General features: G+C 43.5%; 1 protein-coding gene across 1 annotated transcript in view; it reads left to right on the top strand.

The window, feature by feature from the left end:
• Nucleotides 1-27945, top strand: part of LOC311382361 (adhesion G protein-coupled receptor E3-like) — a gene marked incomplete at both ends in the record, with an annotated part of 145202 nt that overhangs the window by 7218 nt on the left and 110039 nt on the right. The window contains 6 exons of the mRNA XM_084488512.1: nucleotides 871-1074; nucleotides 1749-1990; nucleotides 2084-2150; nucleotides 2829-2920; nucleotides 3075-3234; nucleotides 3490-3552. Of these exons, the coding sequence (XP_084344638.1) occupies nucleotides 871-1074; nucleotides 1749-1990; nucleotides 2084-2150; nucleotides 2829-2920; nucleotides 3075-3234; nucleotides 3490-3552 (828 nt within the window). The remainder of the gene's footprint in view (nucleotides 1-870; nucleotides 1075-1748; nucleotides 1991-2083; nucleotides 2151-2828; nucleotides 2921-3074; nucleotides 3235-3489; nucleotides 3553-27945) is intronic.

Consider the following 27945-nt stretch of genomic DNA (forward strand, 5'->3'; position numbering starts at 1 on the left):
CTTTCTTAAGCTCATTGGCTTCTTCAACTATTCCCAAGGAACTGTAAGTTCAATGAAATAAACAATCTTCTCCAAGTCCGACCACAATAGCATATCCGGTCTTAGCCTAGTGATAACAAGTGGAGGTACAGCAATCTGCTGATTAAGATCTGCCTTCATTTCCCAGGCTCCTCCACTTCTTAGCTCATAGGGGTCTAGCCTTTTCCCCCTGACGTACAAAGCTAACTTGCCTACCCTCTTTACTAGCGGCTGATGAATTAACTTCTCTCCGTTTATCATCAACAGTCGCTGCCAAACATCTCAACCTTGCCTTAGTACATCTTACAGTCTCCTCCTGTCTATGCATTTCTTCTACTACCATTTTCCTATTTTCTCCTGCAGAAGCCTTACCCCACGAGGGTTTTCCTGCGTCTCACCCTAAGCCCCCCCGCCCATGCTGAACATGGCCCATGATATCCCTATGCCTAAGCGCTGATTGAGCTTGCTGAACCACTTGTTTTGGTTTCCATTTCCTCCCTGTGTTAACTGTGGGTGCAACCCTCCTCACCACTTGGTCCTTGGACTGAGTAAGAGTAATTTCCAGTCTAACCTTAGCACACTTAAATTCTTCTGTCAGACTAGATATTGGCAACTCTAAAATGCCCTTCCCATACAAGGCTACGCTGCTTAGGCAGCATGGGACTCAGCATGGGAGTGAATGATTGCTAACAAAACAATCCAAACCAATCTCACTTTGGCCCTTAGATCCCTCCAGACCAAACTTTGTTTGTTTTGTTTTAGGGCCAAATGACAAGCGGTAACGATTTTATCGACAAAACCATTCGCGATAGTTTCACCAGCTTCACTTTTTCTTTTCTTGTTCCTCACCAGCCTCCTCCAGAGAACCCCTTCCTGGAGTGGCTGAACAGAGTGTGTGTGACCATCGGCCTGTTCTTCTTCGCGCTGGCCATCGTGACCTTCCTCCTGTGCAGCTGGAACGCCAAGATCAACAACACGGCCCGTCTGCACCTCTGCATCAGCCTCGCCTCATCCCACTTCCTGATGCTCTGGATGGACCGATACGTCGACAATAAGGTGTTTGTTCACACAGTAGGGGAACAGATCCACCGCCTGTGAGGATATATGCTCGCCTCATGATACCGGGAGGACATTCTTAGTGTTGAATGAGAGGGAGGGCATGCTTAGTGTTGAATGAGAGGCAGGGCATTCTTAGTGTTGAATGGGAGGGAGGGCATTCTAAGTGTTGAATGAGAGGGAGGGCATTCTAAGTGTTGAATGAGAGGGAGGGAATTCTAAGTGTTGAATGAGAGGGAGGGCATTCTTAGTGTTGAATGAGAGGGAGGGCATTCTTAGTATTGAATGAGAGGGAGGGCATGCTTAGTGTTGAATGAGAGGCAGGGCATTCTTAGTGTTGAATGGGAGGGAGGGCATTCTTATCTTTTGAGGTTTTGCCTTATTAGCGTTATATTTTACAAGGGGCCTGACCAAATGTTTCATAGACACAAATACAAGCCTGGGTCAAGACTTGGTCTACCAGCTTTTGTGCTGACATTGAAATCTACTTTATAACTTCTGTAACCAATTGCAACTGGCAAGGCCGTAGACAGTTAGGCCAAAAAGGGAAAAGTAATAGGAAGGTAGGCCCTAGGATATGAGGTCATAGGAAGGTAGGCCACATGAGGATGTAGGGAGGATGAAGAGCATAGAGGATGGTCGGTTAAATATCTTGAACCTGGTCGTCTCTGTAGGTGGCTTGTAAGGTCATGGCCGGCGTTCTACACTTCCTGATTCTGGCCAGTTTCTCCTGGATGCTCCTGGAGGCCCTGCAGCTCTTCCTGCTGGTCCGGAGACTTTCCAAGGTCCAGGTCATCCAGAGGGACGGCCTCCCCACACTAGTGCTGTACCTGATTGGCTATGGAGCACCGTTTGTGATTCTGGGCGTGTCTGCCGCGGTGTTCTCTGATGGATATGGCGCCACAGACTCACAGGTGTGAGTAGCACTGCCAGTGACCCACACACATATGACCATGTGTACCTATAGGTACGTATATGACATACACACACTTTGTTCTTATAACTGTAGGTGCTGGCTATCCACAGAACGCAGCTTCAACTGGGCTCTGACTGGGCCTGTGGTCGCTCTCCTTGGTGTGAGTACATTGGCTTTAATTGTATTTGTACTACTTTGTACAACTCTTCTCGGTTTTGGGACCACAGTGGTGGAACGAGCTCCCTGCTGATGTCAGGACCGCAGAGTCGCTCACCAGATTCTGCAAAAGACTCAAAACTCACCTGTTCAGAGCTCACCTAGACTCTACATAGCCATCCAGTCCCCCTGCCCACTATTGTCTGTTGTACGTCCTGGCACTTAATGAACGCACTTAATATATGTTGTATTTATTCATAGTACTTAATTGTGTAGCATCTGCAGTAGCTAGCTGTCACTGCTGTATACGGGGAATGGGGTCAGCCTGGCGATTGTTTGTACTTGCACTTGGTTCTATGAACATCTTTACTGTACCGACAGCGATATATTGTTTCATTTCTTATGACAGATGTACTTATTGTAAGTCGCTTTGGATAAAGTGTCTGCTAAATTCCCTAAATGTTAATGTAAATGTAGTTTATTTTCCTTGGTGGTTGTCAGGTGAAAGTTTGGCCAACATGTTGAATAGATGTTGGCCAACCTTCTGAAGCTGGTGTTTGGTGGGGCAGTGTGCCAGCATGAGAAGTCCTCTGCTTCTCTGTGCCCATTCCAAGGTCACCTAGGGATAATGCTGTAGGATGTGGGTTTAGATCCTCTAAAATGATACTTTGTGTCGTTGAAGATGAACTTGGTGCTGTTCTGTGCCACCCTGGTGTGCCTGAGACCCACGCTGACCAGCATGAAGAGTGACGTGTCGCAGTCCAAGGACACCAGGTCAACCAGACTCTTCTCTCTGTCTGTCCGTCTGTCTTTCTGTTACATTAACTGGAACTATTCCAGCCAATGAGGGTGCACTAACGTGGTTGGTCCAGAGGGGGCGCCCTGTCCCTGATCCGCTTGGCTGTGCCTCTCTTGAATGTCTCTGCAGGTTGATCGTGTTCAAGATCCTGGCCCAGTCGGTCATCCTGGGCTGCACTTGGGTCCTGGGTCTGTACCAGGCCAACCTCTTCTTCCAGGTGCTCTTCATCCTGCTCAACTCCCAGCAGGGAACCTTCCTCTTCATCGTGCACTGTCTGCTCAACAAGGAGGTGGGTCCAAATCAGGAACACTTGTTATGGTTCATCTTTCAGGACAGTAAGAACAGCACAATGTTTATCACACTGCTATATTGATAATCGTGATATGATGAGTTATAATATTATGAGTGAAACATTGAAAATACAACACGTTACCACTATCCAATAGAAAGTGCCTCCAATATTTAATATGCCATATGTCATTCAGTTCAGATTATTAATTATATTAAAGAGTATTAATCCATGTTATGTTGTTGTTCCTCCAAGGTGAGGGGAGAGTACATCAAATGGCTGTCCTGCTCATTCGGGAAATCTGGAAACGCTGCAGCGGTGAGTGCACAGACACACTCATAACTATAAATGAATGTGAATGACAAAATGTCAAAATTGTCAAAATGACAACTGAATACCAACGATGCATTTTCTTTAAAATCGTTTGACCTGATTAATTGAACTATTTCCTGAGTTCAACCATCAACACAGTATGTTATGTCAATACGAAGAAAGCGGTTACAATAAAAATTAAAACTGCGCGCAGTGATGAACGGGACCTCGCGCCGGCTTGCAGCCGCCACTACGAGGTCCCGTTCATCACTGCGCGCAGTTTTAAAAAAAAATCGCGCCGGCTTGCGGCCGCGTCACATGCCGTCGTAACATGTGTGCTGGCAAGATGTGCACGTGTTAGGACCGCACGTGACGCAGCCGCAAGCCGGCACGAGGTCCTGTTCATCACTGCGCGCAGTTTTAAAAAAGCGCAGTTTTAAAAAAAATTCGCGAATTTATGTAATCTGTAGAAGCAGAGGTGCCCTGTGGTGTCCTACTGATTTTTTTGACATTAACATGTAAGACCACATTTAACTGAATTACATGTTCATTAACCCTACATCAATGATCCGATAAATTCCCTAGGAGGAGTTAGTTCAAATACAAGGCGACGGAATTCAAAAATGGCCAACTTTGACGGCACGCCACGGCCACGCCCTTCAACGTACAGTCACAAATAGCACGGCGTTGGTTCAGCACCATTTTTTGACTGTACTAACCAATTTGGAAGCAGATGCGATAAATTCCCTAGGAGGAGTTTGTTCAAATACAAAGCGAAAAAGTGAAATTCCATTCAAAAATGGCCAACTTTGATGGCACGCCACGGACACGCCCTTAAACGCACAGTCCCAAATAGCACGGCGTTTATTCAGCACCATTTCATGACTGTACTGACCAATTTGGAAGCAGATTCGATAAATTCCCTAGGAGGAGTTAGTTCAAATACAAGGCAAAAAAGTGAAAAAAATTCAAAATGGCCGCCGAGAGTGAAAATAAAAAATGCAAATAGCCGACTTCCTGTGGGGTTTGGGGCATGGGTCCAAGAGGCTTTTCTGTAGGTATGGGCAAATTGTACGTGAATACTGAGTTTCATACATATTGGTGAAACGTGGCGCAGGGGCTGCTTTTTAAAGTTCCTGTAGGGGGCGCTACAAAAAATAGAAACAAGAATTTTGGTATGTGAGCTATCGGCACCAGTTTACACGTGTCCTGTGAATTTCATATTCATAACTATTACGGTCTCCGCACAGTGATTTTGAGCCTCTGGCGGCCATGTTGTATTTTAAATCGACTTAATTTTTGGTGAGCAGTTAGAACTTTGGTACCTAATGGCCATTGAGTTGGTCCCGCTCAAATCAAACATTGCGTCTATGAACTGTGGCGATTTTAGTGTCAGGCCACGCCCATTTCGATGCCACGCCCCATTTGAAAATATGTTGACTTTATCTTGTTCAGAATTTGATTCTGAACAACTTTTGTATTGGGGCCAACATCATAGGCGTCCAACTTGACGTTGATATGAGCAATTAACTATTTTCGAGGTTTCAACCACACCACTTTTAGAACTCATTGGTGCTCTAAACTTTATTGTACAGACTAATCCTTAAGTCAGATTGAAGATAATGGGCCATAGATGATATGTGCCAAAGGAATTTTGTCAAAGTCGAAAAACCTGGGATCCTTGGGGAATTTACTGTTTTTAACTAAATTCAAAATGGCGGAAAATATGGCTACCGGAAGTGTTCAGTTCAAGAGACTTTTTTGTTCATCATGAGGATATGCATGTGTGTGCAAAGTTTCATGAGTGTAGGTCAAACCGGTGGCGAGATATGCTTGTGCAAAGTTTGCACTTTTGAACAGTTGCTATAGCGCCACCTAGGGGCGAATGTGAATTTGAGGGCTAGAATATCAAATTTTTCACCAGTCCCCACAATTGCACCAAAAAATTTTGAGTTTTAGAATATGTGCAGGGGGGGAAAAATGCAGTCGAAGTCGTGGAAAATAATAATAATTAAAACTGCGCGCAGTGATGAACGGGACCTCGCGCCGGCTTGCAGCCGCCACTACGAGGTCCCGTTCATCACTGCGCGCAGTTTTAAAAAAAAATCGCGCCGGCTTGCGGCCGCGTCACGTGCCGTCGTAACATGTGTGCTGGCAAGATGTGCACATGTTAGGACCGCACGTGACGCAGCCGCAAGCCGGCACGAGGTCCCGTTCATCACTGCGCGCAGTTTTAAAAAAAATTTGCAAATTTATGTAATCTGTAGAAGCAGAGGTGCCCTGTGGTGTCCTACTGATTGTTTTGACATTAACATGTAAGACCACATTTAACTGAATTACATGTTGTAACAACTTTAACTAACATTATTAACCCTACATCAATGATCCGATAAATTCCCTAGGAGGAGTTAGTTGAAATACAAGGCGAAAAAGTGAAAGTATTCCATTCAAAATGGCCAACTTTGACAGCACGCCACGGCCATGCCCTTCAATGTACAGTCACAAATAGCACGATTTTGTTTCAGCACCACTTCATGACTGTACTGACCAATTTTGAAGCAGATCCGATAAATTCCCTAGGAGGAGTTAGTTTAATACAAGGCGACGGATTTCAAAAATGGCCAACTTTGACGGCACGCCACGGACACGCCCTTCAACGTACAGTCACAAATAGCACGATTTTGGTTCAGCACCACTTCATGACTGTACTGACCAATTGTGAAGCAGATGCGATAAATTCCCTAGGAGGAGTTCGTTCAAATACAATGCGAAAAAGTGAAATTCCATTCAAAATGGCCAACTTTGACATCACGCCACGGACACGCCCTTCAACGTACAGTCCCAAATAGCACGATTTTGGTTCAGCACCACTTCATGACTGTACTGACCAAATTTGAAGCAGATCCGATAAATTCCCTAGGAGGAGTTAGTTCAAATACAACGCGACGGAATTCAAAAATGGCCAACTTTGACAGCATGCCACGGACACGCCCTTCAACGTACAGTCACAAATAGCACGATTTTGGTTTAGCACCACTTCATGACTGTACTGACCAATTTTGAAGCAAATCCGATAAATTCCCTAGGAGGAGTTCATTCAAATACAAGGCAAAAAAGTGAAAAAAAATTCAAAATGGCCGCCGAGAGTGAAAATTAAAAATGCAAATAGCCGACTTCCTGTGGGGTTTGGAGCATGGGTCCAAGAGGCTTTTCTGTAGGTATGGGCACATTGTACGTGAATACTGAGTTTCATACATATTGGTGAAACGTGGCGCAGGGGCTGCTTTTTAAAGTTCCTGTAGGGGGCGCTACACACATGAGAAACACGATTTTTGGTATGTGTGCTAGAGGCACCAGTTTACACGTGTCCTGTGAATTTCATATTCATAACTATTACGGTGTCCGCAGAGTGATCGACCCTCCTCTGGCGGCCATGTTGTTTTTTAAATCGACTTAATTTTTGGTGAGCAGTTAGAACTTTGGTACCTAACGGCCATTGAGTTGGTCCCGCTCAAATCAAACATTGCGTCTATGAACTGTGGCTATTTTAGTCACGGGCCACGCCCACTTCGATGCCACGCCCCATTTGAAAAATTGTTGACTTATTCTTGTTCAGAATTTGATTATGAACAACTTTAGTAGAGAGGTCCAACACCATAGGAGTCCAATTAATGTAGATATGTGCAATTTACTATTTTTGGGGTGAAAAACACACCCCTTTTTGAACTCAATGGCTCATGGGTACTTTGAAATTTATCCTACAGACTAATCCTTATGTCAGATTGAAGATAATGGGCCATAGATGATATGTGCCAAAGGACTTTTTTCAAAGTCGAAAAACCTGGGATCCTTGGGGAATTTACTGTTTTTAACTAAATTCAAAATGGCGGGAAATCTGGCTACCGGAAGTGCTAAGTTAGTATCTGCAAATTTCTTCATTATGAGGATTTGCATATGTGTGCAAAGTTTCATGAGTTTAGGTCCAACCGGTGACGAGTTATGCTTGTGCAAACGTTGAAATTTTGGCATAGTTGGTATAGCGCCACCTAGGGGCGAATGTGAATTTGAGGACTAGAATATCAAATTTTTCACCAGTCCCACAAAATGTGCCAAATAAAAATGAGTTTTCGAATATGTGCAGGGGGGGAAAAATGCAGTCGAAGATGAGGGAAAATAATAAGAAGAAGAAACACGAGGGTTTCAATAGGGACCTTGCCATGTTTGGCTCGGTCCCTAATTAAAACTGCGCGCAGTGATGAACGGGACCTCGTAACATGTGCGCTTTTTTAAAACTGCGCGCAGTGATGAACGGGACCTCGTAACATGTGCGCTTTTTTAAAACTGCGCGCAGTGATGAACGGGACCTCGTAACATGTGCGCTTTTTTAAAACTGCGCGCAGTGATGAACGGGACCTCGTAACATGTGCGCTGCCACGAGGTCCCGTTCATCACTGCGCGCAGTTTTAATTTTAATTTTTTGCGAATTCATGTAATCTGTAGAAGCAGATGAAATACATTCCCTAGGAGGAGTTTGTTGAAATACAAGGCGAAAAAGTGAAAAAATTCCATGAAAAACGGCCAACTTTGAAGGCACGCCACGGACACACCCTTCAACGTACAGTCACAAATAACACGGCGTTGGTTGAGCCCCATTTTTTGACTGTACTGACCAATTGTGAAGCAGGTCCGATAAATTCCCTAGGAGGAGTTTGTTCAAGTACAAGGCGAAAAAAGCGAAAATAAGAGCACGGAATTCAAAACGGCCAACTTTGAAGGCACGCCACGGACACGCCCATCAACGTACAGTCACAAATAACACGGCGTTGGTTCAGCTCCATTTTCTGACTGTACTGACCAATTGTGAAGCAGATCCAATAAATTCCCTAGGAGGAGTTCGTTCAAATACAAGGCGAAAAAGTGAAATTTGCCGGTAAAAAAGTGAAATTTGCCGGTAAAAGTGCAAATTAAAAAAGAGAACAGCCGACTTCCGGTGGGTTTTGGGGCATGGTTCCAAGAGGCTTTTCTGTAGGTATTGTCATGTTGTACGGGCCTACCGAGTTTCATACATATTGGTGAAACGTGGCGCAGGGGCTGCTTTTTAAAGTTCCTGTAGGGGGCGCTACAAAGACGACAACCACGATTTTTGGTATGTGAGCTACAGGCACAACTCTACACGTGTCCTGTGAATTTCATATTGATAACTATTACGGTCTCAGCAGAGTGATCGACCCTCCTCTGGCGGCCATGTTGTTTTGCCAATCAACTTCATTTTACTTGAGCAGTTAGAACTTTGGTACTTAACGGCCACTGAGTTGGTCCCGCTCAAATCAAACATTGCGTCTATGAACTGTGGCTATTTTAGTAACAGGCCACGCCCATTTGGAAGCCACGCCCCATTTGAAAAAATGTTGACTTTTTCTTGTTCAGAATTTGATTCTGAACAACTTTAGTAGAGGGGTCCAAGATCATAGGAGTCCAACTTCATGTAGATATGTGCAATTTACTATTTTTGGAGTGAAAAACACACCCCTTTTAGAACGCAATGGCTCATGGGTACTTTCTACAGACTAATCCTTATGTCAGATTGAAGACAATGGGCAATAGATGATATGTGCCAAAGGATTTTTTTCAAAGTCGAAAAACCTGGGATCCTTGGGGAATTGACTGTTTTTAACTTAATTCAAAATGGCGGGAAATGTGGCTACCGGAAGTGCTAAGTTAGTATCTGCTAATTTGTTCATCATGAGGATTTGCATGTGTGGCAAAAGTTTCATGAGTGTAGGTCCAACCAGTGACGAGTTATGCTTGTGTAAAGGTTGAAATTTTGGCATAGTTGGTATAGCGCCACCTTGGGGCCAATGTGAATTTGACGGCTAGAATATCAAATTTTACAGCAGTCCCACCAAATGTGCCAAATAAAAATGAGTTTTCGTATATGTTCAGGGGGGGAAAAATGCAGTCGAAGACGAAGGAAAAGAATAATAATTAAAACTGCGCGCAGTGATGAACGGGACCTCGCGCCGGCTTGCAGCCGCCACTACGAGGTCCCGTTCATCACTGCGCGCAGTTTTAAAAAAAAATCGCGCCGGCTTGCGGCCGCGTCACGTGCCGTCGTAACATGTGTGCTGGCAAGATGTGCACATGTTAGGACCGCACGTGACGCAGCCGCAAGCCGGCACGAGGTCCCGTTCATCACTGCGCGCAGTTTTAAAAAAGCGCAGTTTTAAAAAAAATTCGCAAATTTATGTAATCTGTAGAAGCAGAGGTGCCCTGTGGTGTCCTACTGATTGTTTTGACATTAACATGTAAGAGCACATTTAACTGAATTACATGTTGTAACAACTTTAACTAACATTATTAACCCTACATCAATGATCCGATAAATTCCCTAGGAGGAGTTAGTTGAAATACAAGGCGAAAAAGTGAAAGTATTCCATTCAAAATGGCCAACTTTGACGGCACGCCACGGACACGCCCTTCAACGTACAGTCACAAATAGCACGGCGTTGGTTTAGCTCCATGTCATGACTGTACTGACCAATTGTGAAGCAGATCTGATAAATTCTCTAGGAGGAGTTCGTTCAAATACAATGCGAAAAATTGAAATTCCATTCAAAATGGCCAACTTTGACATCACGCCACGGACACGCCCTTCAACGTACAGTCACAAATAGCACGATTTTGGTTCAGCACCACTTCATGACTGTACTGACCAAATTTGAAACAGATCCGATAAATTCCCTAGGAGGAGTTCGTTCAAATACAAGGCGAAAAAAGCAAAAATAAGACCACGGAATTGAAAGCGGCCGAATTTGACGGCACGCCACGGACACGCCCTTCAATGTACAGTCACAAATAGCACGGCGTTGGTTGAGCACCATTTTTTGACTGTACTGACTAATTGTGAAGCAGATGCGATAAATTCCCTAGGAGGAGTTCGTTCAAATACAAGGCGACGGAATTCCAAAATGGCCAACTTTGACGGCACGCCACGGACACGCCCTTCAACGTACAGTCACAAATAGCACGATTTTGGTTCAGCACCACTTCATGACTGTACTGACCAATTTTTAAGCAGATCCGATAAATTCCCTAGGAGGAGTTCATTCAAATACAAGGCCAAAAAGTGAAAAAAAATTCAAAATGGCCGCCAAAAGTGAAAATTAGAAATGCAAATTGCCGACTTCCTGTGGGGTTTGGGGCATGGGTCCAAGAGGCTTTTCTGTAGGTATGGGCACATTGTACGTGAATACTGAGTTTCATACATATTGGTGAAACGTGGCGCAGGGGCTGCTTTTTAAAGTTCCTGTAGGGGGCGCTACACACATGAGAAACACGATTTTTGGTATGTGAGCTATCGGCACTAGTCTACACGTGACCTGTGAATTTCATATTCATAACTATTACGGTGTCCGCAGAGTGATCGACCCTCCTCTGGCGGCCATGTTGTTTTTTAAATCGACTTAATTTTAATTGAGCAGTTAGAACTTTGGTACTTAACGGCCACTGAGTTGGTCCCGCTCAAATCAAACATTGCGTCTATGAACTGTGGCTATTTTAGTAACAGGCCACGCCCATTTCGATGCCACGCCCCATTTGAAAAATTGTTGAATTAATCTTGTTCAGAATTTGATTCTAAACAACTTTAGTAGAGAGGTCCAACACCATAGGAGTACAATTAATGTAGATATGTGCAATTTACTATTTTTGGGGTGAAAAACACACCCCTTTTTGAACTCAATGGCTCATGGGTACTTTGAAATTTATCCTACAGACTAATCCTTATGTCAGATTGAAGATAATGGGCCATAGATGATATGTGCCAAAGGAATTTTGTCAAAGTCTAAAAACCTGGGATCCTTGGGGAATTTACTGTTTTTAACTAAATTCAAAATGGCGGGAAATCTGGCTACCGGAAGTGCTAAGTTAGTATCTGCAAATTTGTTCAACATGAGGATTTGCATATGTGTGCAAAGTTTCATGAGTTTAGGTCCAACCGGTGACGAGTTATGCTTGTGCAAACGTTGAAATTTTGGCATAGTTGGTATAGCGCCACCTAGGGGCGAATGTGAAGTTGAGGGCTAGAATATCAAATTTTACAGCAGTCCCACAAAATGCACCAAAAAAAAATGAGTTTTCGAATATGTGCAGGGGGGGAAAAATGCAGTCGAAGTGGCCTAAAAATAAGAAGAAGAAGAATAAACACGAGGGTTTCAATAGGGACCTTGCCATGTTTGGCTCGGTCCCTAATTAAAACTGCGCGCAGTGATGAACGGGACCTCGCGCCGGCTTGCAGCCGCCACTACGAGGTCCCGTTCATCACTGCGCGCAGTTTTAAAAAAAAATCGCGCCGGCTTGCGGCCGCGTCACGTGCCGTCGTAACATGTGTGCTGGCAAGATGTGCACATGTTAGGACCGCACGTGACGCAGCCGCAAGCCGGCACGAGGTCCCGTTCATCACTGCGCTCAGTTTTAAAAAAGCGCAGTTTTAAAAAAAATTCGCAAATTTATGTAATCTGTAGAAGCAGAGGTGCCCTGTGGTGTCCTACTGATTGTTTTGACATTAACATGTAAGACCACATTTAACTGAATTACATGTTCATTAACCCTACATCAATGATGCGATAAATTGCCTAGGAGGAGTTAGTTCAAATACAAGGCGACGGAATTCAAAAATGGCCAACTTTAATGGCATGCCACGGACACGCCCTTCAACGTACAATCACAAATAGCATGATTTTGGTTCAGCACCACTTCATGACTGTACTGACCAATTTTGAAGCAGATCTGATAAATTCCCTAGGAGGAGTAAGTTTAATACAAGGCGACGGAATTCAAAAATGGCCAACTTTGACGGCATGCCACCGACACGCCCTTCAACGTACAATCACAAATAGCATGATTTTGGTTCAGCACCACTTCATGACTGTACTGACCAATTTTGAAGCAGATCCGATAAATTGCCCAGGAGGAGTTCACAAGGCCAAAAAGTGAAAAAAATTCAAAATGGCCGCCAAAAGTGAAAATTAGAAATGCAAATAGCCGACTTCCTGTGGGGTTTGGGGCATGGGTCCAAGAGGCTTTTCTGTAGGTATGGGCACATTGTACGTGAATACTGAGTTTCATACATATTGGTGAAACGTGGCGCAGGGGCTGCTTTTTAAAGTTCCTGTAGGGGGCGCTACAAAAAATAGAAACACGAATTTTGGTATGTGAGCTATCGGCACCAGTTTACACGTGTGCTGTGAATTTCATATTCATAACTATTACGGTCTCCGCACAGTGATTTTGAGGCTCTGGCGGCCATGTTGTTTTTTAAATCGACTAAATTTTTGGTGAGCAGTTAGAACTTTGGTACCTAACGGCCACTAAGTCAGTCCTGCTGAAATCAAACATTGCGTCTATGAACTGTGGCGATTTTAGTGTCAGGCCACGCCCATTTCGATGCCACGCCCCATTTGAAAATATGTTGACTTTATCTTGTTCAGAATTTGATTCTGAACAACTTTTGTATTGGGGCCAACATCATAGGCGTCCAACTTGACGTTGATATGAGCAATTAACTATTTTCGAGGTTTCAACCACACCCCTTTTAGAACTCGTTGGTGCTCTAATCTTTATTGTACAGACTAATCCTTAAGTCAGATTGAAGATAATGGGCCATATATGATATGTGCCAAAGGATTTTGGTCAAAGTCGAAAACCCTGGGATCCTTGGGGAATTTACTGTTTTTAACTAAATTCAAAATGGCGGAAAATATGGCTACCGGAAGTGTTCAGTTCAAGAGACTTTTTTGTTCATCATGAGGATTTTCATGTGTGTGCAAAGTTTCATGAGTGTAGGTCAAACCGGTGACGCGTGCTGCTTGTGCAAAGTTTGCACTTTTGAACAGTTGCTATAGCGCCACCTAGGGGCGAATGTGAATTTGAGGGCTAGAATATCAAATTTTTCACCAGTCCCCACAAATGTGCCAAATAAAAATGAGTTTTCGAATATGTGCAGGGGGGGAAAAATGCAGTCAAAGTTCTGAAAAATAATAATAAGAAGAAGAATAATCATGAGGGTTTCAATAGGGTCCTTGCCATGTTTGGCTCGGTCCCTAATTAAAACTGCGCGCAGTGATGAACGGGACCTCGCGCCGGCTTGCAGCCGCCACTACGAGGTCCCGTTCATCACTGCGCGCAGTTTTAAAAAAAAATCGCGCCGGCTTGCGGCCGCGTCACGTGCCGTCGTAACATGTGTGCTGGCAAGATGTGCACATGTTAGGACCGCACGTGACGCAGCCGCAAGCCGGCGCGAGGTCCCGTTCATCACTGCGCGCAGTTTTAAAAAAGCGCAGTTTTAAAAAAAATTCGCAAATTTATGTAATCTGTAGAAGCAGAGGTGCCCTGTGGTGTCCTACTGATTGTTTTGACATTAACATGTAAGACCACATTTAACTGAATTACATGTTCATTAACCCTACATCAATGATCCGATAAATTCCCTAGGAGGAGTTAGTTGAAATACAAGGCGAAAAAGTGAAAGTATTCCATTCAAAATGGCCAACTTTGACAGCACGCCACGGCCAAGCCCTTCAATGTACAGTCACAAATAGCACGATTTTGTTTCAGCACCACTTCATGACTGTACTGACCAATTTTGAAGCAGATCCGATAAATTCCCTAGGAGGAGTTAGTTTAATACAAGGCGACGGATTTCAAAAATGGCCAACTTTGACGGCACGCCACGGACACGCCCTTCAACGTACAGTCACAAATAGCACGATTTTGGTTCAGCACCACTTCATGACTGTACTGACCAATTGTGAAGCAGATGCGATAAATTCCCTAGGAGGAGTTCGTTCAAATACAATGCGAAAAAGTGAAATTCCATTCAAAATGGCCAACTTTGACATCACGCCACGGACACGCCCTTCAACGTACAGTCACAAATAGCACGATTTTGTTTCAGCACCACTTCATGACTGTACTGACCAATTTGGAAGCAGATCCGATAAATTCCCTGGGAGGAGTTAGTTCAAATACAAGGCGACGGAATTCAAAAATGGCCAACTTTGACGGCATGCCACGGACACGCCCTTCAACGTACAATCACAAATAGCAGGATTTTTGTTCAGCACCACTTCATGACTGTACTGACCAATTTTGAAGCAGATCCGATAAATTCCCTAGGAGGAGTTCATTCAAATACAAGGCAAAAAAGTGAAAAAAATTCAAAATGGCCGCCAAAAGTGAAAATTAGAAATGCAAATAGCCGACTTCCTGTGGGGTTTGGGGCATGGGTCCAAGAGGCTTTTTTGTAGGTATGGGCACATTGTACGTGAATACTGAGTTTCATACATATTGGTGAAACGTGGCGCAGGGGCTGCTTTTTAAAGTTCCTGTAGGGGGCGCTACAAAAAATAGAAACACGAATTTTGGTATGTGAGCTATCGGCACCAGTTTACACGTGTCCTGTGAATTTCATATTCATAACTATTACGATCTCCGCACAGTGATTTTGAGCCTCTGGCGGCCATGTTGTATTTTAAATCGACTTAATTTTTGGTGAGCAGTTAGAACTTTGGTACCTAATGGCCATTGAGTTGGTCCCGCTCAAATCAAACATTGCGTCTATGAACTGTGGCGATTTTAGTGTCAGGCCACGCCCATTTCGATGCCACGCCCCATTTGAAAATATGTTGAATTTATCTTGTTCAGAATTTGATTCTGAACAACTTTTGTATTGGGGCCAACATCATAGGCGTCCAACTTGACGTTGATATGAGCAATTAACTATTTTCGAGGTTTCAACCACACCACTTTTAGAACTCATTGGTGCTCTAAACTTTATTGTACAGACTAATCCTTAAGTCAGATTGAAGATAATGGGCCATAGATGATATGTGCCAAAGGAATTTTGTCAAAGTCGAAAAACCTGGGATCCTTGGGGAATTTACTGTTTTTAACTAAATTCAAAATGGCGGAAAATATGGCTACCGGAAGTGTTCAGTTCAAGAGACTTTTTTGTTCATCATGAGGATATGCATGTGTGTGCAAAGTTTCATGAGTGTAGGTCAAACCGGTGGCGAGATATGCTTGTGCAAAGTTTGCACTTTTGAACAGTTGCTATAGCGCCACCTAGGGGCGAATGTGAATTTGAGGGCTAGAATATCAAATTTTTCACCAGTCCCCACAATTGCACCAAAAAATTTTGAGTTTTAGAATATGTGCAGGGGGGGAAAAATGCAGTCGAAGTCGTGGAAAATAATAATAATAATAATAATAATAATAATAATCACGAGGGTTTCAATAGGGTCCTTGCCAAGTTTGGCTCGGTCCCTAATAAAGATACATTCCCTAGGAGGAGTTTGTTGAAATACAAGGCGAAAAAGTGAAAAAATTCCATTCAAAATGGCCAACTTTGACGGCACGCCACGGACACGCCCTTCAACGTACAGTCACAAATAACACGGCGTTGGTTGAGCTCCATTTTTTGACTGTACTGACCAATTGTGAAGCAGATCTGATAAATTCCCTAGGAGGAGTTCGTTAAAGTACAAGGCGAAAAAAGCGAAAATAAGAGCACGGAATTCAAAACGGCCAATTTGAAGGCACGCCACGGACACGCCCATCAACGTACAGTCACAAATAACACGGCGTTGGTTGAGCCCCATTTTCTGACTGTACTGACCAATTGTGAAGCAGATCCGATAAATTCCCTAGGAGGAGTTCGTTGAAATACAAGGCGAAAAAGCGAAATTTGCCGGTAAAAGTGCAAATTAAAAAAGAGAACAGCCGACTTCCGGTGGGTTTTGGGGCATGGTTCCAAGAGGCTTTTCTGTAGGTATTGTGATGTTATACGTGCCTACCGAGTTTCATACATATTGGTGAAACGTGGCACAGGGGCTGCTTTTTAAAGATCCTGTAGGGGGCGCTACAAACATGACAACCACGATTTTTGGTATGTGAGCTACAGGCAACAGTCTACACGTGTCCTGTGAATTTCATATTCATAACTATGACGGTCTCCGCAGTGTGATTTACCCTCCTCTGGCGGCCATGTTGTTTTTCCAATCGACGTAATTTGATTTGAGCAGTTAGAACTTTGGTTCCCAAAGGCCACTGAGTTGGTCCCGCTCAAATCAAACATTGCGTCTATGAACTGTGGCTATTTTAGTAACAGGCCACGCCCATTTTCAAGCCACGCCCCATAATTTTCTTTTTTTACTCTATCTTGTTCAGAATTTGATTCTGAACAACTTTTGTATCTGGGTCAACATCATAGGAGTGAAACTTGATGTTGATATGAGCAATTAACTTTTGAGTAATTTTTAACCACACCCATTTTAGAACTCAAAGGCTCATGGGAGCTTTAAACTTTATTGTACAGACTAATCCTTATGGCAGATTGAAGATAATGGGCCATAGATGATATGTGCCAAAGGATTTTTGTCAAAGTCGAAAAACCTGGGATCCTTGGGGAATTTGCTGTTTTTAACAAAATTCAAAATGGCGGAAAATCTGGCAACCCGGAAATTTTCAGTTCAAGAGACTTTTTTGTTCATCATGAGGATTTGCATGTGTGTGCAAAGTTTCATGAGTGTAGGTGAAACCGGTGACGCGTGCTGCTTGTGCAAAGTTTGCACTTTTGAACAGTTGGTATACCGCCACCTTGGGGCGAATGTGAATTTGACGGCTAGAATATTAAATTTTTCACCAGTCCCCACAAATGCACCAAGAAAAAATGACTTTTCGTATATGTTCAGGGGGGGGAAAATGCAGTCAAAGTTCTGAAAAATAAGAAGAAGAAGAATAATTAAAACTGCGCGCAGTGATGAACGGGACCTCGCGCCGGCTTGCAGCCGCCACTACGAGGTCCCGTTCATCACTGCGCGCAGTTTTAAAAAAAAATCGCGCCGGCTTGCGGCCGCGTCACGTGCCGTCGTAACATGTGTGCTGGCAAGATGTGCACATGTTAGGACCGCACGTGACGCAGCCGCAAGCCGGCACGAGGTCCCGTTCATCACTGCGCTCAGTTTTAAAAAAGCGCAGTTTTAAAAAAAATTCGCAAATTTATGTAATCTGTAGAAGCAGAGGTGCCCTGTGGTGTCCTACTGATTGTTTTGACATTAACATGTAAGACCACATTTAACTGAATTACATGTTGTAACAACTTTAACTAACATTATTAACCCTACATCAATGATCCGATAAATTCCCTAGGAGGAGTTAGTTGAAATACAAGGCGAAAAAGTGAAAGTATTCCATTCAAAATGGCCAACTTTGACAGCACGCCACGGCCATGCCCTTCAATGTACAGTCACAAATAGCACGATTTTGTTTCAGCACCACTTCATGACTGTACTGACCAATTTTGAAGCAGATCCGATAAATTCCCTAGGAGGAGTTAGTTCAAATACAAATTCCCTAGGAGGAGTAAGTTTAATACAAGGCGACGGATTTCAAAAATGGCCAACTTTGACGGCACGCCACGGACACGCCCTTCAACGTACAGTCACAAATAGCACGATTTTGGTTCAGCACCACTTCATGACTGTACTGACCAATTGTGAAGCAGATGCGATAAATTCCCTAGGAGGAGTTCGTTCAAATACAATGCGAAAAAGTGAAATTCCATTCAAAATGGCCAACTTTGACATCACGCCACGGACACGCCCTTCAACGTACAGTCCCAAATAGCACGATTTTGGTTCAGCACCACTTCATGACTGTACTGACCAAATTTGAAGCAGATCCGATAAATTCCCTAGGAGGAGTTAGTTCAAATACAAGGCGACGGAATTCAAAAATGGCCAACTTTGACGGCATGCCACGGACACGCCCTTCAACGTACAATCACAAATAGCACGATTTTGGTTCAGCCCCACTTCATGACTGTACTGACCAATTTTGAAGCAGATCCGATAAATTCCCTAGGAGGAGTTCATTCAAATACAAGGCAAAAAAGTGAAAAAAATTCAAAATGGCCGCCAAATGTGAAAATTAGAAATGCAAATAGCCGACTTCCTGTGGGGTTTGGGGCATGGGTCCAAGAGGCTTTTCTGTAGGTATGGGCACATTGTACGTGAATACTGAGTTTCATACATATTGGTGAAACGTGGCGCAGGGGCTGCTTTTTAAAGTTCCTGTAGGGGGCGCTACAAAAAATAGAAACACGAATTTTGGTATGTGAGCTATCGGCACCAGTTTACACGTGTGCTGTGAATTTCATATTCATAACTATTACGGTCTCCGCACAGTGATTTTGAGGCTCTGGCGGCCATGTTGTTTTTTAAATCGACGAAATTTTTGGTGAGCAGTTAGAACTTTGGTACCTAACGGCCACTAAGTCAGTCCTGCTGAAATCAAACATTGCGTCTATGAACTGTGGCGATTTTAGTGTCAGGCCACGCCCATTTCGATGCCACGCCCCATTTGAAAATATGTTGACTTTATCTTGTTCAGAATTTGATTCTGAACAACTTTTGTATTGGGGCCAACATCATAGGCGTCCAACTTGACGTTGATATGAGCAATTAACTATTTTCGAGGTTTCAACCACACCCCTTTTAGAACTCGTTGGTGCTCTAATCTTTATTGTACAGACTAATCCTTAAGTCAGATTGAAGATAATGGGCCATATATGATATGTGCCAAAGGATTTTGGTCAAAGTCGAAAACCCTGGGATCCTTGGGGAATTTACTGTTTTTAACTAAATTCAAAATGGCGGAAAATATGGCTACCGGAAGTGTTCAGTTCAAGAGACTTTTTTGTTCATCATGAGGATTTTCATGTGTGTGCAAAGTTTCATGAGTGTAGGTCAAACCGGTGACGCGTGCTGCTTGTGCAAAGTTTGCACTTTTGAACAGTTGCTATAGCGCCACCTAGGGGCGAATGTGAATTTGAGGGCTAGAATATCAAATTTTTCACCAGTCCCCACAAATGTGCCAAATAAAAATGAGTTTTCGAATATGTGCAGGGGGGGAAAAATGCAGTCAAAGTTCTGAAAAATAATAATAAGAAGAAGAATAATCATGAGGGTTTCAATAGGGTCCTTGCCATGTTTGGCTCGGTCCCTAATTAAAACTGCGCGCAGTGATGAACGGGACCTCGCGCCGGCTTGCAGCCGCCACTACGAGGTCCCGTTCATCACTGCGCGCAGTTTTAAAAAAAAATCGCGCCGGCTTGCGGCCGCGTCACGTGCCGTCGTAACATGTGTGCTGGCAAGATGTGCACATGTTAGGACCGCACGTGACGCAGCCGCAAGCCGGCACGAGGTCCCGTTCATCACTGCGCGCAGTTTTAAAAAAGCGCAGTTTTAAAAAAAATTCGCAAATTTATGTAATCTGTAGAAGCAGAGGTGCCCTGTGGTGTCCTACTGATTGTTTTGACATTAACATGTAAGACCACATTTAACTGAATTACATGTTGTAACAACTTTAACTAACATCATTAACCCTACATCAACGATCCGATAAATTCCCTAGGAGGAGTTCGTTCAAATACAATGCGAAAAAGTGAAATTCCATTCAAAATGGCCAACTTTGACATCACGCCACGGACACGCCCTTCAACGTACAGTCACAAATAGCACGGCGTTGGTTCAGCACCACTTCATGACTGTACTGACCAATTTTGAAGCAGATCCGATAAATTCCCTAGGAGGAGTTCATTCAAATACAAGGCAAAAAAGTGAAAAAAATTCAAAATGGCCACCAAAAGTGAAAATTAGAAATGCAAATAGCCGACTTCCTGTGGGGTTTGGGGCATGGGTCCAAGAGGCTTTTCTGTAGGTATGGGCACATTGTACGTGAATACTGAGTTTCATACATATAGGTGAAACGTGGCGCAGGGGCTGCTTTTTAAAGTTCCTGTAGGGGGCGCTACAAAAAATAGAAACACGAATTTTGGTATGTGAGCTATCGGCACCAGTTTACACGTGTCCTGTGAATTTCATATTCATAACTATTACGGTGTCCGCAGAGTGATTTTGAGCCTCTGGCGGCCATGTTGTATTTCAAATTGACTTAATTTTTGGTGAGCAGTTAGAACTTTGGTACCTAATGGCCATTGAGTTGGTCCCGCTCAAATCAAACATTGCGTCTATGAACTGTGGCTATTTTAGTATCGGGCCACGCCCACTTCGATGCCACGCCCCATTTGAAAAATTGTTGACTCAATCTTGTTCAGAATTTGATTGTGAACAACTTTAGTAGAGAGGTCCAACACCATAGGAGTCCAATTAATGTAGATATGTGCAATTTACTACTTTTGGGGTGAAAAACACACCCCTTTTTGAACTCAATGGCTCATGGGTACTTTGAAATTTATCCTACAGACTAATCCTTATGTCAGATTGAAGATAATGGGCCATAGATGATATGTGCCAAAGGATTTATGTCAAAGTCGAAAAACCTGGGATCCTTGGGGAATTTACTGTTTTTAACTAAATTCAAAATGGCGGGAAATCTGGCTACCGGAAGTGCTAAGTTAGTATCTGCAAATTTCTTCAATATGAGGATTTGAATATGTGTGCAAAGTTTCATGAGTTTAGGTCCAACCGGTGACGAGTTATGCTTGTGCAAACGTTGAAATTTTGGCATAGTTGGTATAGCGCCACCTAGGGGCGAATGTGAATTTGAGGGCTAGAATATCAAATTTTTCACCAGTCCCACAAAATGCACCAAGAAAAAATGAGTTTTCGAATATGTGCAGGGGGGGAAAAATGCAGTCGAAGATGAGGGAAAATAAGAATAAGAATTAAAACTGCGCGCAGTGATGAACGGGACCTCGCGCCGGCTTGCAGCCGCCACTACGAGGTCCCGTTCATCACTGCGCGCAGTTTTAAAAAAAAATCGCGCCGGCTTGCGGCCGCGTCACGTGCCGTCGTAACATGTGTGCTGGCAAGATGTGCACATGTTAGGACCGCACGTGACGCAGCCGCAAGCCGGCACGAGGTCCCGTTCATCACTGCGCGCAGTTTTAAAAAAGTGCAGTTTAAAAAAAAATTCGCGCCGGCTTGCGGCCGCGTCACGTGCCGTCGTAACATGTGTGCTGGCAAGATGTGCACATGTTAGGACCGCACGTGACGCAGCCGCAAGAACATGTAAGACCACATTTAACTGAATTACATGTTGTAACAACTTTAACTAACATTATTAACCCTACATCAATGATCCGATAAATTCCCTAGGAGGAGTTAGTTCAAATACAAGGCGACGGAATTCAAAAATGGCCAACTTTGACATCACGCCACGGACACGCCCTTCAACGTACAATCACAAATAGCACGATTTTGGTTCAGCACCACTTCATGACTGTACTGACCAATTTGGAAGCAGATTCGATAAATTCCCTAGGAGGAGTTAGTTCAAATACAAGGCGACGGAATTCAAAAATGGCCAAATTTGACGGCACGCCACGGACACGCCCTTCAACGTACAGTCACAAATAGCACGATTTTGGTTCAGCACCACTTCATGACTGTAATGACCAAATTTGAAGCAGATCCGATAAATTCCCTAGGAGGAGTTAGTTCAAATACAAGGCGACGGAATTAAAAAATGGCCAACTTTGACAGCACGCCACGGACACGCCCTTCAACGTACAGTCACAAATAGCACGATTTTGGTTTAGCACCACTTCATGACTGTACTGACCAATTTTGAAGCAGATCCGATAAATACCCTAGGAGGAGTTCGTTCAAATACAAGGGGAAAAAAGTGAAAATAAGACCACGGAATTCAAAATGGCCAACTTTGACGGCACGCCACGGACACGCCCTTCAACGTACAGTCACAAATAGCACGATTTTGGTTTAGCACCACTTCATGACTGTACTGACCAATTTTGAAGCAGATCCGATAAATACCCTAGGAGGAGTTCGTTCAAATACAAGGGGAAAAAAGTGAAAATAAGACCACGGAATTCAAAATGGACAACTTTGACGGCACGCCACGGACACGCCCTTCAACGTACAGTCACAAATAGCACGGCGTTGGTTGAGCTCCATGTCATGACTGTACTGACCAATTTTGAAAGAGATCCGATAAATTCCCTAGGAGGAGTTCATTCAAATACAAGGCAAAAAAGTTACAAAAATTTCAAAATGGCCGCCGAGAGTGAAAATGAAAAAATTTGAATTTCCGACTTCCGGTGGGGTTTGGAGCATGGGTCCAAGAGGCTTTTCTGTAGGTCATGGGACCTTATACGTGCCTACCGATTTTCATACATATTGGTGAAACGTGGCGCAGGGGCTGCTTTTTAAAGTTCCTGTAGGGGGCGCTACAAAAAATAGAAACACGAATTTTGGTATGTGAGCTATGGGCACCAGTCTACACGTGTCCTGTGAATTTCATATTCATAACTATTACAGTCTCCGCACAGTGATTTACCCTGACACCAGAGCCTGTGGCGGCCATGTTGTTTTTTCAATCGACTTAATTTTAATTGAGCAGTTAGAACTTTGGTACCTAACGGCCACTGAGTGGGTTTCGCTCAAATCAAACATTGCGTCTATGAACTGTGGCGATTTTAGTGTCAGGCCACACCCATTTCTATGCCACGCCCCATTTGAAAATATGTTGACTTTATCTTGTTCAGAATTTGATTCTGAACAACTTTTGTATTGGGGCCAACATCATAGGCGTCCAACTTGACGTTGATATGAGCAATTAACTATTTTCGAGGTTTCAACCACACCCCTTTTAGAACTCATTGGTGCTCTAAACTTTATTGTACAGACTAATCCTTAAGTCAGATTGAAGATAATGGGCCATAGATGATATGTGCCAAAGGATTTTTGTCAAAGTCGAAAAACCTGGGATCCTTGGGGAATTTACTGTTTTTAACTAAATTCAAAATGGCGGAAAATATGGCTACCGGAAGTGTTCAGTTCAACAGACTTTTTTGTTCATCAAGAGGATATGCATATGTGTGCAAAGTTTCATGAGTGTAGGTCAAACCGGTGACGCGTGCTGCTTGTGCAAAGTTTGCACTTTTGAACAGTTGCTATAGCGCCACCTAGGGGCGAATGTGAATTTGAGGGCCAGATTATAAAATTTTTCACCAGTCCCCACAAATGTGCCAAATAAAAATGAGTTTTCGAATATGTGCAGGGGGGGAAAAACGCAGTCGAAGTGGCTAAAAATAATAAGAAGAAGAAACACGAGGGTTTCAATAGGGTCCTTGCCAAGTTTGGCTCGGTCCCTAATTAAAACTGCGCGCAGTGATGAACGGGACCTCGCGCCGGCTTGCAGCCGCCACTACGAGGTCCCGTTCATCACTGCGCGCAGTTTTAAAAAAAAATCGCGCCGGCTTGCGGCCGCGTCACGTGCCGTCGTAACATGTGTGCTGGCAAGATGTGCACATGTTAGGACCGCACGTGACGCAGCCGCAAGCCGGCACGAGGTCCCGTTCATCACTGCGCTCGGTTTTAAAAAAGCGCAGTTTTAAAAAAAATTCGCAAATTTATGTAATCTGTAGAAGCAGAGGTGCCCTGTGGTGTCCTACTGATTGTTTTGACATTAACATGTAAGACCACATTTAACTGAATTACATGTTGTAACAACTTTAACTAACATTATTAACCCTACATCAATGATCCGATAAATTCCCTAGGAGGAGTTAGTTGAAATACAAGGCGAAAAAGTGAAAGTATTCCATTCAAAATGGCCAACTTTGACAGCACGCCACGGCCATGCCCTTCAATGTACAGTCACAAATAGCACGATTTTGTTTCAGCACCACTTCATGACTGTACTGACCAATTTTGAAGCAGATCCGATAAATTCCCTAGGAGGAGTTAGTTCAAATACAAATTCCCTAGGAGGAGTAAGTTTAATACAAGGCGACGGATTTCAAAAATGGCCAACTTTGACGGCACGCCACGGACACGCCCTTCAACGTACAGTCACAAATAGCACGATTTTGGTTCAGCACCACTTCATGACTGTACTGACCAATTGTGAAGCAGATGCGATAAATTCCCTAGGAGGAGTTCGTTCAAATACAATGCGAAAAAGTGAAATTCCATTCAAAATGGCCAACTTTGACATCACGCCACGGACACGCCCTTCAACGTACAGTCCCAAATAGCACGATTTTGGTTCAGCACCACTTCATGACTGTACTGACCAAATTTGAAGCAGATCCGATAAATTCCCTAGGAGGAGTTAGTTCAAATACAAGGCGACGGAATTCAAAAATGGCCAACTTTGACGGCATGCCACGGACACGCCCTTCAACGTACAATCACAAATAGCACGATTTTGGTTCAGCCCCACTTCATGACTGTACTGACCAATTTTGAAGCAGATCCGATAAATTCCCTAGGAGGAGTTCATTCAAATACAAGGCAAAAAAGTGAAAAAAATTCAAAATGGCCGCCAAAAGTGAAAATTAGAAATGCAAATAGCCGACTTCCTGTGGGGTTTGGGGCATGGGTCCAAGAGGCTTTTCTGTAGGTATGGGCACATTGTACGTGAATACTGAGTTTCATACATATTGGTGAAACGTGGCGCAGGGGCTGCTTTTTAAAGTTCCTGTAGGGGGCGCTACAAAAAATAGAAACACGAATTTTGGTATGTGAGCTATCGGCACCAGTTTACACGTGTGCTGTGAATTTCATATTCATAACTATTACGGTCTCCGCACAGTGATTTTGAGGCTCTGGCGGCCATGTTGTTTTTTAAATCGACTAAATTTTTGGTGAGCAGTTAGAACTTTGGTACCTAACGGCCACTAAGTCAGTCCTGCTGAAATCAAACATTGCGTCTATGAACTGTGGCGATTTTAGTGTCAGGCCACGCCCATTTCGATGCCACGCCCCATTTGAAAATATGTTGACTTTATCTTGTTCAGAATTTGATTCTGAACAACTTTTGTATTGGGGCCAACATCATAGGCGTCCAACTTGACGTTGATATGAGCAATTAACTATTTTCGAGGTTTCAACCACACCCCTTTTAGAACTCGTTGGTGCTCTAATCTTTATTGTACAGACTAATCCTTAAGTCAGATTGAAGATAATGGGCCATATATGATATGTGCCAAAGGATTTTGGTAAAAGTCGAAAAACCTGGGATCCTTGGGGAATTTACTGTTTTTAACTAAATTCAAAATGGCGGAAAATATGGCTACCGGAAGTGTTCAGTTCAAGAGACTTTTTTGTTCATCATGAGGATATGCATATGTGTGCAAAATTTCATGAGTGTAGGTCAAACCGGTGATGCGTGCTGCTTGTGCAAAGTTTGCACTTTTGAACAGTTGCTATAGCGCCACCTAGGGGCGAATGTGAATTTGAGGGCTAGAATATCAAATTTTTCACCAGTCCCCACAATTGCACCAAAAAAATTTGAGTTTTAGAATATGTGCAGGGGGGGAAAAATGCAGTCGAAGATGAGGGAAAATAAGAAGAAGAATTAAAACTGCGCGCAGTGATGAACGGGACCTCGCGCCGGCTTGCAGCCGCCACTACGAGGTCCCGTTCATCACTGCGCGCAGTTTTAAAAAAAAATCGCGCCGGCTTGCGGCCGCGTCACGTGCCGTCGTAACATGTGTGCTGGCAAGATGTGCACATGTTAGGACCGCACGTGACGCAGCCGCAAGCCGGCACGAGGTCCCGTTCATCACTGCGCGCAGTTTTAAAAAAGCGCAGTTTTAAAAAAAATTCGCAAATTTATGTAATCTGTAGAAGCAGAGGTGCCCTGTGGTGTCCTACTGATTGTTTTGACATTAACATGTAAGACCACATTTAACTGAATTACATGTTGTAACAACTTTAACTAACATTATTAACCCTACATCAATGATCCGATAAATTCCCTAGGAGGAGTTAGTTGAAATACAAGGCGAAAAAGTGAAAGTATTCCATTCAAAATGGCCAACTTTGACAGCACGCCACGGCCATGCCCTTCAATGTACAGTCACAAATAGCACGATTTTGTTTCAGCACCACTTCATGACTGTACTGACCAATTTTGAAGCAGATCCGAAAAATTCCCTAGGAGGAGTTAGTTTAATACAAGGCGACGGATTTCAAAAATGGCCAACTTTGACGGCACGCCACGGACACGCCCTTCAACGTACAGTCACAAATAGCACGATTTTGGTTCAGCACCACTTCATGACTGTACTGACCAATTGTGAAGCAGATGCGATAAATTCCCTAGGAGGAGTTCGTTCAAATACAATGCGAAAAAGTGAAATTCCATTCAAAATGGCCAACTTTGACATCACGCCACGGACACGCCCTTCAACGTACAGTCCCAAATAGCACGATTTTGGTTCAGCACCACTTCATGACTGTACTGACCAAATTTGAAGCAGATCCGATAAATTCCCTAGGAGGAGTTAGTTCAAATACAACGCGACGGAATTCAAAAATGGCCAACTTTGACGGCATGCCACGGACACGCCCTTCAACGTACAGTCACAAATAGCACGATTTTGGTTTAGCACCACTTCATGACTGTACTGACCAATTTTGAAGCAAATCCGATAAATTCCCTAGGAGGAGTTCATTCAAATACAAGGCAAAAAAGTGAAAAAATTTCAAAATGGCCACCGAGAGTGAAAAAGAAAAGATTAAAATTTCCGACTTCCGGTGGGGTTTGGAGCATGGGTCCAAGAGGCTTTTCTGTAGGTCATGGGACCTTGTACGTGCCTACCAAGTTTCATACATATTGGTGAAACGTGGCGCAGGGGCTGGTTTTTAAAGTTCCTGTAGGGGGCGCTACACATATGAGAAACACGAATTTTGGTATGTGAGCTAGAGGCACCAGTTTACACGTGTCCTGTGAATTTCATATTCATAACTATTACGGTGTCCGCAGAGTGATCGACCCTCCTCTGGCGGCCATGTTGTTTTTTAAATCGACTTAATTTTTGGTGCGCAGTTAGAACTTTGGTACCTAACGGCCATTGAGTTGGTCCCGCTCAAATCAAACATTGCGTCTATGAACTGTGGCTATTTTAGTAACGGGCCACGCCCACTTCGATGCCACGCCCCATTTGAAATTTTTTAGACTTATTCTTGTTCAGAATTTGATTATGAACAACTTTAGTAGAGAGGTCCAACACCATAGGAGTCCAATTAATGTAGATATGTGCAATTTACTATTTTTGGGGTGAAAAACACACCCCTTTTTGAACTCAATGGCTCATGGGTACTTTGAAATTTATCCTACAGACTAATCCTTATGTCAGATTGAAGATAATGGGCCATAGATGATATGTGCCAAAGGATTTTTGTCAAAGTCGAAAAACCTGGGATCCTTGGGGAATTTACTGTTTTTAACTAAATTCAAAATGGCGGGAAATCTGGCTACCGGAAGTGCTAAGTTAGTATCTGCAAATTTCTTCATTATGAGGATTTGCATATGTGTGCAAAGTTTCATGAGTTTAGGTCCAAC

The sequence above is a fragment of the Micromesistius poutassou genome, assembly GCF_964030765.1.
Source record: "Micromesistius poutassou genome assembly, chromosome: 1".
NCBI lineage: Eukaryota > Metazoa > Chordata > Actinopteri > Gadiformes > Gadidae > Micromesistius > Micromesistius poutassou.